The following is a 15,024-nucleotide window of genomic DNA, read 5'->3' as shown; positions in this document are numbered from 1 at the left end:
AATCTCGAGTTTCCGCCGTGCATGAGTCGGTACTGCATGAAGAGAACCAGTGGTGTAGTTCGAACCCTAACCCTAGCCCTAATTTTGGCAGCCGTTCAGGATCGATGCTTCTGTGCATTGTCTGCATGTGTTTGGTCGCTTGTTTATGTCGTTTCACTCTCTCCTCCTGTTTGGCGTTGACCTAGTACAATCCAGTGCACTTCAATGATGCTGAGGTTTTTCATAATTGATGTATCTCTGCGTTGACCTCATCTGGTTTGAAGTCAGATGCATAATGTTTTTATTTAAGTACTGGTTTTGTTTATATATGATTATAATTCCCAGGTTAGCTTATCATAATAGGGCAAAGTTTGTGTTGCTGCAATCACAAAGCCCTACCCCTATCCTTTTCATGCTAACTCTTGATAATTGTTCTGATAAACAGTTCAGAGCACATTTTCGTAGTTACTAGGTACTTGAGGGCATTAAGTGGATTATCCACTATGTGCTCTGTCCATCACCTCGAAAGATCTGATGAGAAGTCTCCACCTCTCGGGATTTACACCAGCGTCGTCTTATCGTAGAGGGTGACCTATGGGTGGGCCACGAGAAATGTATTCAGCATGCATCCCCACCTTTGAACAGCTCCTTCGTCCCATTCACAGACCCACCGGAGAGACACCGGCGAATTGGGTCCAGGCCGATCTCGCTCACGGAACCGAAGAACTGGAATCTCCGGTCACCAGCATGGTTGCGTTAGATAGACGCGCATGGGCTAGTTGTGTAAATGCCTACGTTTGCATGACTGGAGGTCCCCTGTCCTCACCTATAATTGCATATCGTGCTGACGAACCCTTCCATTCCAGGAAAACTCAACGACACGGATCTCGTCCAACGTTCGTTGAACTTTTCCGTAAATCACCAAGATACACATTAATGAGGTTGGTAATTACACATCAGTGAAAGCATTGGGGAGGGCCGTGTATATTAGGGTATTAGCGTGGTTTCACCAATGAAGCTCACCACAGCATCGTCACTTTACTAAATTTAGCAGGACTTTGGGAGCTAAAAACTTCTCAATCAGTCAGAGAGAGAGGTGTGCGGCGTGGTAGGCGTTGCTTTTCGTCAGGGATCATTACCGATTTCAGCCAGCGAGCGGTTGTCGTTCAGCGTCAGGACCGAGGGGAGGGGGGGTGTGTGTTGCAACCCCAACGGTCGGAGAGAGAGTGTTACATGGGCTAGGGTTTCAACACCAACGGACAGCTTGGACGGGCTCAATCGGTCGCTTTCATTGCCCCTTGGGCTTTCCGTTGCTTCATGGTAGGTATGGTCTTTCCCTGGTGGTGCCGATACTTTATGTTGTGCTACAGTCGCGGCATGCGATAACTTGTAAATTTTGACCAGCATTTCCATCGAAACATTCCGTTTTTTTTTCATTCTTCATCTGGAATTGTGCCATTCGGAAGGTATCATCGGCAGGCGACAAGACGACAACATTCGTTCAGTTGCGTGCTGGATCTGTCTGGCATGCATTTTTGGAAACAAGGGGAGAAAGAGTTCGTGATACTCGGTTTAGTCTAATCGATGGTGATGATTTGTAGGTTGGAGTGGAGGTTAATTCTTTTTCCCCTCTGAGCCAGCTCTCGGCTGCGTCTCAGCTCGCTCATAGGAATTGTCGGTTTGGTGAGTAGGGAGGGATTGTGGATACAGAGCTTCGTAGAATTGTTGGAGGGTCAGTTGGTTGACGGCTTTCCACCGAGCGTGGAAAGTACGCAGAGTCCTGTCCACGCTTTCATTACTTTGTTTTCGAGATCTAGCCTGAGCTGTTTTAGTTGTATGGATGTTGCCACATGCCAAGTGCCTCAAACATATGCTTGGTTGTCTCGGTAGTAGTTGGTTGACGGCTTTTCACAGAGCGTGGAAAGCAGGCAGAGTCCTGTCCACGCTTTCATTACCTTGTTTCGGAAGTTGAGATCTAGCCTGAGCTGTTTTAGTTGTATGGATGTTGCCGCAGACCAAGTGCCTCAAACATATGCTTAGTTGTCTCGGTAGTGTCACTCTACTCCTGCTTGCGCTCGCGTATTTGTTTGACAATTGTGCGTAGATTCAGAGTGTGTAGTGAGGGGTAGCAATCCGCAATTTTTTTTCAAGGGTTCTGAATTTATTTGGAGAGGTGTGTCTCGTGGAGTTAGTAGTCATACGTTGTGCAATTAACTATTTAAGTTTGAACCTAATAGAATTGCACTTCCGCACAGTAGAATCACATAGTAATTCAGCAGCGTCTGAGTGGCGGTTGTTGGCTGAATGCCACTGCCAAAGTCGAGTATGGCCTCCACGTCCAAGCGACGGGTGTCTAAAGTGAAAGCTGCTCCTCCACCTGAGGAAACCATTGAAGAATACCGGCCCCTGGTGTGCCCTCTTGTCTAACCCTAATGCATGAGTTTTGCGGCAGTTTACACAAGTAATTCTTTCTAGTGTTGCTTCAATTTCGTGGAGCGAGAGCATATTTTCCCACGAGCCTGCTTCTCTTACTGGATAGCATTGCCTCTCTTCACAGAAATGCCCGAGAGGCTGGCTAGAATGTGTATTCCAGTGTACAGCAGTTGTGTTTGCATCTGTATTTGTCCGTAGTGTGTAAGCCAGCAGCTTCGTAGCTGAATTTTGCCGAAACTGCAGGGTACTTTGTGGAAGGAAGCTTTTCCAGTGGGCACGGAATGGGACCAATATGACAAAGTATATGAAATAGATTGGGATTTCACAAACCTTGAGGTGAGTTTGTATTTTGCTATGTGTTACGAACGTATCACCTAGATGTATTCGATAATGATGAGATGAACTTTTACAATTCCATCTCTCCCTCTTTCGCTGCTATCTGAAGCTTTCTAGTACTTGGAGGCTGTTTGTTATCTGGAGCCGTGTTTCAAATAAACCTTGGAACCATGTTCAACTATTCTTGTGTTGTGGTTCAGAATGAGTTTGAAGAGGGAGGCAAATTACATGGAAAGCGTGTCTATCTATTTGGATGTACAGAACGTAAGTTTCTCACTTCATTTGCGAACATTGTGTTTTCAGGTCTATCTGTTTGATTTTTATATATTGTCAAGTGATGTAGATTTTGGGCTGTTGAGTTGTTCTTGGTTGAGGTTTTAATGTTTCTGTTAGATTACTGTCGTGTACATTCGTGCGCCTCCATGCTCAAAAATTAGAATTATTGCTGGCTTAATTTTCTGCTTACTGTTTATTAGACTGGAAAATGAAGTATTTCTTGAAAACTAATTTTATTTGTCTTCTGTTTTCCCAGCACAACTGGTGCATTTCCCTGAGAATTCGAGAGTTATCCATATACCTGCGGTTGTCGCGGTATTCCTTCAAACACATCCTCTCGTAACTTGTATTGTTATATTCTTAGAATTCCAGAGACATAGTTTTTCGAACATATGCTTTCTTTCTATTAACAGTTTGTGGTTCCTCATTTATCTTGATTATGTCATGTGTTTTTACCTACTTACGAGTATGGTGTTCATTTCCGCAGGTAACATCTCCATTTCCTCCTTCCGATAAGATAGGTATCAAGTCCGTGCAAAGAGAAGAGGAGCTAATTGTTCCCATGAAGGAGATGAAAATGGACTGGATTCCATTTATCCCCCCTGATGTGATGGAGTGAGAACTTAACTTTGCGCTCATTTCCCCCCTAGAATAAGTGTATTAACGAGTACGACTTTGTAATGTACAAACGAGTAATGCTTCTCTGATTTGGCTAGTTCACTAACAATGCAATGCATGTTGCAGTATTCGTGCGGTAGAACGGGTTAAGACGAAAATTTTCACTTTGAAATGCACTCAGAGAAGGTACGCTCCTCACACATTCTATCGTTTGCAGCTTTACCTACGAATTGGGGCATTTCCAGAGCACTGTTTGTGGAGGATGTTGGTTTGATTTCGTACGTGAAATTGCAGGGCTGCCTTGAAGCAGCTAAAGCAGGAGCGGATAAAGAAGTACGAATACTGCCTTCCCTGTAAGTTATCCCTCTTTCTTCGCATCCATGTTTCTGTTACCTGAATTCGTGTTACCTGAACCTGATTTTGTAGAATTCTGGCTTTACATGTGACCAATCTTGGCAAATGGAGTGGGGTCATGGGTTGAAACTAATTCAAGTGGTCAATGTGTGCAGACATTTACTCTCCTTTGAAGGAGGATGAGACAGTGGATGAAACAGTGGTGAATATCATGTACCCCTTCGAGGACGAAAGCAAACCTCCGGTACCTAATCATTACCTTCATGCTTGTTTGTGACCTGTCCTTGAGCCTTGGACGAACAGCCTCAACCATGCCTTATTACCTGATCACAGCGCCATCAGGCAGATCGTTAACTCAGCTGTTAGACAAATATCTACGAGTTGTCTGGTATTCCTTGTAGTGTGATCCAAAATGTGTTCAGTTGTCACATGGTGAAAACGAATCTTTTCAGTTATCTCCGTTACTGTTGTTAACTTCTGGATGGTGCACACGCCAGGTTGTGTGCGAGTATGATTGGCAGTTCGATGAGTTCGATGTAAGACTCACATTCTCATCTTTTCTCTTACCCCTGAGAAGTAACTTGCTGTTATCTATGATACATTCCGTTTCGCCAAAGACCTTGCACCATATCGATTTGCCTTTTCAAGTACAGATTTTGCTCATTACGCTAAGCCTCTCCATCGTATTGATGATCTTGGTTCACTGAGTGTACATTCTTCACAATGCAGGAGTTTGTTGACAATCTGATCACAGAAGAGGAGCTTCCTGCTGAAGAAAGGGAGAAGTTCATGGTAATTTCTTAACTTGCCATATCCTCACAGAACCCCTGAGGTCTTATGGCATTGGCCATTGCGCTGTCTACCTTATTTCCTTCGGAATTAAAATGATCTGGTTTTTTTCGTTTTTTCGATGAGCAGGTTTTTCTCAAAGATCTCGTTGGCAAGGAAAAGAAAAAAGTTCGGGAGGCCAAATTAGCACGTAAGAAGGCACTTGAAGATATGAGCAAAGACTTGATTGAAGGATTTCAGAACATGAAATTTTACAAGTTTTATCCTGCAAAGAGCGACAAGTATCCCGACATTTCTGAGATGAAGGTGTGTTGAGTAATTATACCTTCAGTGGTTTTTCGTTCTTTGGGTTAGAAGTCCTGGTACAAAGTAATTTCAGTGCATGCGAATTCATACCTGTTCTTGCTATTTGCATTTTTTGGTCCTGATATTGAGCTGAAATCCATGATGGCCGTGTCGCAGTGTCCTATTTTTGCTATATGTGTTGTTAAAGCCGGGGTTACTTCTCAGTCAGTACCGTTTATTCATTCTTTCTTCTGGGTTCTGTTGTGAGTAATATGCATGTGGTTATTCTAACTCTGGGATTATTCGTCTTGCAGAGTGCATTTATCAATAGGTATTATGGGAAGGCTACGGAGGTCCTGTAGATTCCCCTGAACATTACTTCGGTTCTGCAGTCGGCCACTGAATGTCATCCGTCTGTTGTGGAGACCTCTTATTAGTTTGGTTTCTACACCCAGATACCTCCAATCCCTTTAGTTTTGTAGCTTTTGCTTCTGGATCTTTCATACTCATTTCTTCTGTTCCTTCCACTTATACTGCATAGATTTTTTTTCTATGAATAGTTATGTTATGGGCCTGTACGTGCCCTTGTATATGGAATCCATTAGCCACTGATGATTGCCTGGTAATTCCAGTTTTACTCCACCTTGGAGTAGTGCACTTGAGTTTCTTAAACCACAAATGTACTTGCGGGATCTAAAGTAGCTGCGGCCAATTTTCTTCAATAAAGAAAATGAGACGTCAAAACGTACCCATCTTGTATTCCCATAGTCAGATTGGAATCAATTAATTTATCTACTACTTATCAATGTGTTTTGACGGACCAGGGTACTGTTGGAGGTTACTATGAAATATTCTTGGCAACCCGTCTTTTTTGCTGACAAATTAAGCTAGAAGTATGTGCGTATGTTCACAGCCATGGAGTGCCTTTAGGTGAATTTGTTCAAAATGACGTAATTTGCATTCTGTGTATTAATTACGCAATATGCAAAGAGTTCATCCTGGTTTTTGTTTTGAAATAATAGTCTTGATTATGGTTGAATTTTTTGAGAAACTTACATGTAAATGTGATTGTAAGAAATCTGCATACACGACGTAGTAGTTGGCAAACAATCTGTAGTGTTTTTGGAAAATCTTATGCAATCCTCAATTTATGTATTTTATTTGAACATTATGTAATTATCAAACACCTTTTATAAAACAAGTTCTTAATATTACCTAACATTTATTATTGTATTTATATTGTATCAATGTTCCATATTTCTTAATTGCTTCTCTCCAGCTCCCTTGGCTTTCCTCTGCTTGGCTGATTTTTTCATAGTCACGTGTCATACCTAGTTTATTAACAGAAGTTTTTATTGCCACTTGGTATAATTAGAATTATTTATAGATTCAATTTGCTTTTAGGAATAGTTCTTGATGTTTTTTGAAAAGATATTCTACTTAATTTTAATCACTCAAATAGCATAGATGTGTGATTCATTCATTCGCAATATTTAATTTAATTTATGAAAACAGTGAATAGCATAGATGAATTAATTTATTAAAATTAAATAGCATAGATATATGATTCATTCATTTACTATATATATATATATAGAGAGAGAGAGAGAGAGAGAGAGAGAGAGGATGCTAATGTCACCACAATTCTTATTATTACCACAATCTCCTGCTTGTCATATTTCTTTACTGTTTTTTTACTTCAATCAAGTTTTTTATTGATATTTCAAGTTTTTTTTTTTTTTTTTTTTTTTAGAAAGTAAATTCAATTTTAACAAAAAAATAATTGAAATAAAACTTAGTGCATTGTTTTCATATTATAGCATCTATAAACAAATGGCAAGCAAAATCTACCAATTAGGATATTGCATAAGATAGTTATTTTTATATTTATTTTAATTTTTTTACCCTATGAATGAAAAGAAAAATTCATCAATCATGTTATAAATTTACTAAATAAAATTAAAAGTTTTAATTAAAAAAAAGTTAACTAGTATATGTGTTATAATTGATAATGTCTAAAGAATGCATGGTCTCAACTTCAAGGATGTAGTAAACTTTCTCCTTTTGTAGAATCTAAATTGTTAGAATAACTAACTTGTAATGAATTAATTAGTCCTGTTTTTTTATTTTTTATTTTTTATCTAGCAATAGAATATGTAAAGTTGAATAATATATGCTATTTATAATGACCAAAATATATATTTTAAGGTTCTTGTTTTAATGAAATAAATAATATAAACATTATAAGATTTAACATTTCATATCTAATTGAATCATCATTTTTGTAGACATAGAATATTTCAATCAAAAACTTGTCATTGTTGATGTTAACAAATTAAAGATGTACTTGGTACTTTAAGAATATTTATTATCTATTGTTATTTAAAAATAAATAAATAAAAAATTAATATTAAATTGATATCAAATATATTTTTTCTAATAATATTCATCATTACTACATATCTAAGATTAGATTTCATTTTAAAGATATTATATGTAATCTATAAGTTCTATTGCAACTTTCTAATTAATCTTGGTTATTATATAGTCAAGATTGCAATAGAAAGTTTTAGCATTAATATAATAAGATTAAAAGACATATCCTATGTGCTAATATATTAGCAATAGAATACAAATATCAATGCCTTAGCAATATATAACTCATCAATTCTACGTTATTATGTTGTAACACAAGTATTGAGTAAAAGAAAGAAGAAATTAATATATTATAGAAGAACTTATTTTAAATATAGTAGCAAACTATTTTAGAAATATAAATAATAGTTATAGGGATAGTAAAACTAATAAGTGCTAATACTACCTTTTTGTAAAAAAGGCTCATATTTATTTTGTAGGGCCATATGCAAGACAAAACAAATTAGATTAGCACAATAGTATTATAGGTAACTTTAGGTAGAAGTAAAGAAAAGAAATAAATAATAAAAAAAAAAATACTTAGATAAATCTTAAATTGGTGCCTAAAGAAGGTTGGTTATTAACGAAGGTTAAAACCAGATCTCAATGCACAAAACCACACATTTACCATAGATAGAGCTCTCTTTTGTTAAATGAAGTGTGGATTTTTATAGCAGACTTGATTGAGTTTCTATAAATGTTGAATTTGAATGATTTGAGTTTATATTGACTTTGTGAGAGCTTTGCAAAGTTGAAGTTGTTTTGAGTGACTCTATGATGTGTTAATTAAAAAAAAGATCATATTTTGATAAATTAAACGAATTTTATAATAGACTCACAAATGTTTTATTGCAAGTTTATGAATGATATTGTACTAAATTTGGAATATAATTTTGAACTCAATTAGATGGTCAAATCAAAAGAAATTGAAGTTTAAGTGAGTTAATTTTTTAGAAATTGGGTTTTAAAGGTCAATGAAGGTTCTTAGATTTTGAGTAATCTTAAGGTTTGATTAGAATTTTGTTTGGTGTACTAATGATTGGCCATTTTTTTTTAATATTTGTGCAAATTTTGAGAAGAAATTGATAGTTAAAGAAGGAGATATTTTACTAAAAGATTTGGATAGAGATTGGAAAAAGAACACAATTGACACTAAAGCATATTATGAGCCATTTATTCCAATCTATAAGTTAGATTTTCTTGAAACTTTGTGTGCTTGTTGTTAACCAATAATTTGAGATGTAAAAATAATTTGAATTAAGATCAATAGTTAGTGTAAAAATAACTACTGTAATGTTTATTTAATCTTTGACTATGTTTTCTTCTAAATTTTTGATGAATTTCTTGAGTGTTTTTTTTTTTTTTTTTTTTTTTTTTTTTTTCTTTTCTTTTCTTTAGGGTTCTTTTTAAAGATTTATTTAAATCTCTTTTAAATTTCTTTAATATTTATTTTAATATTTTTTAGAGTTTCTTTTTGGTTTCTTGTCATTTCTTTAAGATCTAATTGGGATTATTTATTAGTATTGTTTAAGGTTTGTTTAAGATTGCCAATGTGTTTTTGAGCACGTTATGCTTATTGTTTTGGAACTATAATCCAACTCCAAGTTAAGATCACATTTTTCTACAACTAGATGCCTTGTGCATTTTCAAGCTAAATTTCTCTTAATCTGACAATATGGTTTAGAATTAATTAAAATTTTGACATGAAAAATAATAAATATTGTTTTTTAAAAATTCTTATAATTGTAATATAATAAGTTATTAACATTAGATAATCTTTTAAAAAAAAGACCTATAAATGATAAATTTAAAGAGTCGAATTTTTGATTAATTCTATGTATACATATTTACTTGAAGATGGAAGTTTAGATGAATAATTTGATTACTAAAAAATAATTTTACTCTAACAGGTTATAATACTTAGTCCAAATATTGTAGGTTTCTTTTTGTATTTAATTTTATAATAAATTATTTTTATATCCTTTCTTAAATTAGTATTCATTAAAATTAATAAGATATTTTAAAAAATAATCTAAAAATAATTAAAAGTAGTGAAGATAATATATGCATCACTATTTCTAAAAATAGAGATATTGAGTTACAAGATAGTCAAGAAGTGAATTAGTTACAATTCAATTTTACGAATCTTTAGAATAATTTTACAAATATAATTTGTAAAAAAAAAAAAAAAAAAAAAAAAAAAAAAAAAAAAAAAACTAAGATTTAGAAAGAAGGATAATAAAAATACATATAATATTAAAAACTTTATATAATATATATTTAATTTTTATTGATTACAATGTAATAGTAAATAAGGACACTTTTAAAAAATAACTTTAAAATAGCTCAAATCTTAATAATCAACCATGATGTCTAAACTAATCTAATATTGGTTAGAACTTTTGTAGATCAAGTTAGAAGATACATGTTAAAAGAAATATAAAAAAATAATAAAGACTAAGATATAGATTATCAAATCAATTAGTTAATAAAGTCTTTAAAATAGCAAATAATAGTACTAGATTTTTTTTTTTTTTTTCTAAAATTAATCCTCTTATATAAAATTTTACAACAAACAATATTATTATAAAGTGCATATGCTTCTAATTCAAATCCTTTATCAATAGACACATAAGATATAATGTAAATTACATATATTAGAGTTATTGCAGCAATTTCTACTTAATTATTTATTTTTTTCAAAAAAAATATTATATGTATTCTAATTCTATTATTATCATAATAAATTGGTAGAAAAATATAAAAATATAAATAATATATTATTATTTATATACAATATAAATCAAAGTCATTAGACATGACATTAAAAGATATAAAAAAATATCTAAGAGATCTTGCTATCCACATACTAAATATTTTTGAGTTATCTTGAAAGTATATTAGAGGAAAAAAATTATTGAGTTAGAAGCATCATATCTTGCAAATTTAGGTTAAAGATTGACATTATTATAGCATATAAGACTAGAATATATTACTTCAAGAGCTTAATTTGTAAATTGTTAATGTTGTAGTAAATTAGGATTGAATTCTTCATAGGCTTATTAAAAAATAAAGAATGAAGTAATAAACCAGTTACAAGAAGCTTAAGATAAAAGAAAATTAATAAAGGAGAAATGAAGATTAACAAAGAAAAGTAACAAAGCTTTAATTTAATTGAAATAGATAAGTAATTACAAGCTTTCTCTTTTTAACACTAAACAATAAAAAACATTTATATTTACATATTATTTAATTCAATAATATAAAAAAATACAATTTTTCATGAAAAGATGTATCTTTTGATGTATTTATTATAATATTTGGACGTGCAAGATTTGAAAAAAATGAAAAAATATTATTCATTTTTATTAAAGCACAAAAAGTTATATAAGTTTTAATAAATAGATCTTGGGATATTGTTTTAGAAAAATATCTAATTTTACTATAAAGTATTATATGAAAACATAAAAAAATACTTAAGTGCAAGGATAATATTTTTCGTAATAAAAATTTGCAAATTTTACTAACTAAAATTTATTATTATTAATCTTATTAGTTTTTTAAAAATAAAAACAATCAATTTTTAATTTAACAATAAGGTAGAATCTTAATTCTTAGAAATGACAACAAAAATAATCCCTACTACCATTATTTTGAGGCGTTTTGTAGAAACAAGAACTATTTATTAATTAAGATAAAAGACTTTTTTTTTAACATCTATTTGTGTTAAAAAATAAATTTTCTTTGTATGAAAACTTTAATTAGATAAAGTTAAATTTTATTTTATGTAGTGTTAAGAGTTTTAATAATTACCAATAAAAATTTAAAATTTAAATTATCTGCAAAATTTAAAATACTCTCGGAATACTATCATCTATAAGAATATAAATTATGTGGTAAGAAAGCAAGAAACTTAGAAAAAATACTATATTAAAAAAAAAATTCTATACTTTAGTAGCCCTTTAATGATATTTTTAGCATTAAAATAGAGCTTAAAATAGAAATGTATATATCTATATATATAAATTAATTTTATTATATTTCAAATATTTTATATAAAAATGTGAACATCTTATTATATAATAATAAATTATGATTTTTTTTTAGAGTACTCATAGAAAAAGATTGAGATTAGCTAAAATATATTCATCTAAAAACTAATATAAAAATACTAATATAAAAATACTAATATTAGAATAATCTTATTAAAATTTTCCTAGAATAAATACTATTTTTTAGAAAGAATCAAAATATAAGATAAAGAAAGAGATATATAAAGTCTCTAATTACAAGTAATTTTGAGCTAAAAAAGAAAAAAAGCTACATAGAAAGTATTTTAAAGAAAGATCAAACTTGAGGATTTTTTATTAATACAAATATTCTTCAATTTTCATGATAAAAAAGAAAGATCAGTTCTTGGTTCAATAGATTCTTCACAAGTAAAAATATATTTTAAAGAAGTAATCTAGAAAAATATAAAACTTAGAATAAGATTTTTATATTAGACTATTCTCTTGTAGAATACTTTATACAGTTATTAATTTCATTTAGAAAAATATTATAGAATTAGATGTTGCAATTTACTTTTAAAATGTAATAGTAGTAAAATAAGCCTCAAAGAATAAAACTAATGACACAAAAAAAGATTATTTCTATTCAAACTTGGACTTTTTATAAAGTTTTATGGATCATTTTGCAAGAACTATATCCTTGTCATTTCTAGAAATGAAATAGAAGCAAAAGAATCTACAAACAAAGTACAATTTTATATTATATTTTTTATTATTATATAACTACAATTAAAAATAACTCAAGAAAAATTGAACTACATGGATAAAACGTGATTGAAGAATAAAGACTAAGGTTTAGAATTGAATAGAAAAAAATTCAAATTTTTTTTAATGAAGAGGTTTTTAAAATTTTAAAAACAAAAAAGAATTTACACCATTGAATATTAAAAATTATAGATAACATGGAAATATATTACTAGGATCAAAGTTTATAAGAATTTGTACAGATAGAACTTTACTTTATTATATATTTAAAAATAAATAAATATAAAAATTATTTAAATATTTAATAATATATTAGATTCTATTTTTAATAATATTATGTAATTGATGACTTTATAAAAGAAATAATTCATTTAGAAATATATATAAGACTCTCAACGACAAAAAAAAAAGAGATCACAACAAAACCTAATAGTATATTGGTAGAATATTTTTTAAAAATTTGGAATATAATAAAAAATTAATAATTTAATATGTTTAATAAAAAAATATAAATTTTAATTCTTTCCAAGTATTGTTAAAAAAAGTGTTATATTATTATTTAACAAGAGGAATCAAAAAAACTAAGGATGTCAAAGAAAATTTCTTTTAATAAATACATGGCATAAAAACTTTTAAACTTTATTCAAAAAATATTTTTTACTAATTTTTATCAAAAATATTAAAATTAAATATATGTTTATTTTCTTAAATAGATATATTTTAGATAAAAACTTGTTAATTTATTTAACTATTAACTAGATCAAATAAAATTCTATTCTAGAATTTTTTTTCTTTTGAAATTGAATTTTATCAAAAAGTAACATAAATTTAATTTGAGGTTGAAGTGTGCACTTTAAAAAAATTAAGTATTGAAACTATTTTCTTTTTTAAATAATGAAAATGCTTCTAGAAGATGTAAAAGCTACAACTAATTTTAATAGCAAACTTTCTTATTATATTTCAATATAAATATGGTTGCAAAAATAAAGTCTTTTAGCACCATATTAATTCTTCTTAGTAAAACATTACCTGATTAACTTATTTAAAATGAAATTTGTGCTATCAATATTCAAAGATCTCAATTTTTTTATAAAAATCATAAAATAAAATAAAATAAAAAGAATATTAAAACTATTCTATTCTTGTATTTAATGAAAAATAAAAAAATTTAAGTAATATGATTTGGATATTTAAAAAAATGATAAATATATATATATATATATATATATATATATATATATGTGTGTGAATTTAAAATCAATTACAAAAAATTAAAAAATATTAGTGAAATAAAACTTATAAAGAAAAGAAAATTAATAAATAAAATTTATACATCTAAAAATAAAAATCTATAGATAGATATAAATTAAGATAAAAAAAAATTAAAAAAAAATTAAACTTATTTTTTATTTTAATATTTAAAATAAAAATAAAAATTAAACTATTAATAAAATATAATATTTAATTTATAATGCCAAGTTTTAAAAAGTGATAGTGTTTTATTTTCTTTTTTCTATATATATATATATATATATATATATACATATACATATAAGTGAATATTATAAAATATTAATAGAGTTTATAACTCATATTAGACATAAAGTAGAATGGGCAGTTGATACAGCTTTGCCGGTTGACAAGTTGTAGCTGCAATTTCTTGGTAGTAATATCATTTAGCCATTGTAGCCTACGAAGCCATCATATGACCTAACAAGACAAGTATCCACATGTCAATTGGAAATTTTTGACTAGGCTAGTTGTTTGTGTATTCATACTAGAAAGTCCATGTGGTTAGACCATGAACTTGTACTATATAAAGAATAAAAGCAGAGGTTCATTTTAAGCATTTGTTCTCTTGAAGCTTTGATAGTAAGATAGAAAACTCTTTTGTATTTGCTTCAAAAACTTCTATCTTAGAAATATACTTCTTCTTTATTTTTTTCATATGGTATTAGAGCCTAAATACTCGAGACTTATCCTTTGACGAGTTTGAGTGAATCAATTGAGGTTGTTTCGCAGGACTTGATCTTTTGATCAATTTTGAAGAGGTTTTATTTTTTGCATTAGCTTGAGAGGAGTTAAACCTCTAATAAGCCAAGAACTCAAGCCACTAATATTTTTGGTGGTTCATAATTGAAGCAACAAGGCATTAATTTTGAAGGAAAAAGAGCATTTTCAAATTTTAGTACTCCAAGTAATAGGTGCTAGAGCTTGCAGCTACTGATTTGATCTAATCAGATCAATTATGGAGCCTACCAATAGCAATTAGACTCAATGACAACAATGAGAAGATCTGGTGGGACGTGGCAGCAGTGGTGGAGCTTGACAATGGGAGCATGGCTAGTACAGTCCAAAGAACTCTTCTAAGATTAGGGAGCTCCATATTTTATTTTATTTTATTTTTTTTCAAGTTTTTGGACATAGTTTCATATAGAAAGCTCTAGAAATCACAATTTTTGGAATTTTGAATTAATTGTTTTTGAGACTGCTAGTGATACAATTTTATATATTTTAAAAATATTTTAGAAATTTTTAAAAATTCTTTGATATTTTTTATTAATATTCAAAAAGTCTACAAGTAACTGTAAAATCTTACCTAGATCTCATTTTTATTCACCTCCTATTTCTTCTTCTATTTTTCCAATTCCTTGTATTCGGGGCATATTTCTTGTAAGATGGCAATGGAGTACTATATTATAGAAAAACATGATAGAGACAATTGACACTTGTAGAAGGAAAAAATCCAATTTGTCTTCATTGA

At 30.0% G+C, this 15,024-nt stretch overlaps 1 protein-coding gene across 6 annotated transcripts; it reads left to right on the top strand.

Moving 5' to 3' along the window:
- The first annotated feature begins 999 nt into the window (after window positions 1–999).
- Window positions 1,000–5,818, top strand: LOC112292810 (protein HEAT INTOLERANT 4). Of its 6 annotated transcripts, none has more exons than XM_090256399.1 (13): window positions 1,002–1,299; window positions 2,238–2,388; window positions 2,656–2,748; window positions 2,949–3,012; window positions 3,281–3,339; window positions 3,512–3,639; window positions 3,769–3,828; window positions 3,937–3,995; window positions 4,152–4,240; window positions 4,494–4,532; window positions 4,726–4,788; window positions 4,915–5,091; window positions 5,385–5,818. In XM_090256399.1, exons 2-13 carry the CDS (start codon window positions 2,284–2,286, stop codon window positions 5,430–5,432), a joined length of 984 nt encoding a protein of 327 aa, XP_090112525.1. In that variant the 5' UTR covers window positions 1,002–1,299; window positions 2,238–2,283; the 3' UTR covers window positions 5,433–5,818. The 6 variants fall into 6 exon arrangements, with proteins under 6 accessions (XP_024397411.1, XP_090112525.1, XP_090112526.1 ...); XM_090256400.1 differs by having other exon boundaries at window positions 2,235–2,388; XM_090256398.1 differs by having other exon boundaries at window positions 1,446–2,388.
- The last annotated feature ends 9,206 nt before the right edge of the window (window positions 5,819–15,024 follow it).

This window comes from Physcomitrium patens, chromosome 15, assembly GCF_059467195.1.
Source record: "Physcomitrium patens ecotype Gransden chromosome 15, ASM5946719v1, whole genome shotgun sequence".
Classification (NCBI taxonomy): Eukaryota; Viridiplantae; Streptophyta; class Bryopsida; order Funariales; family Funariaceae; genus Physcomitrium; species Physcomitrium patens.
Note: the sequence above shows the minus strand (reverse complement) of the source record. Positions and strands in the feature narration are given on the sequence as shown.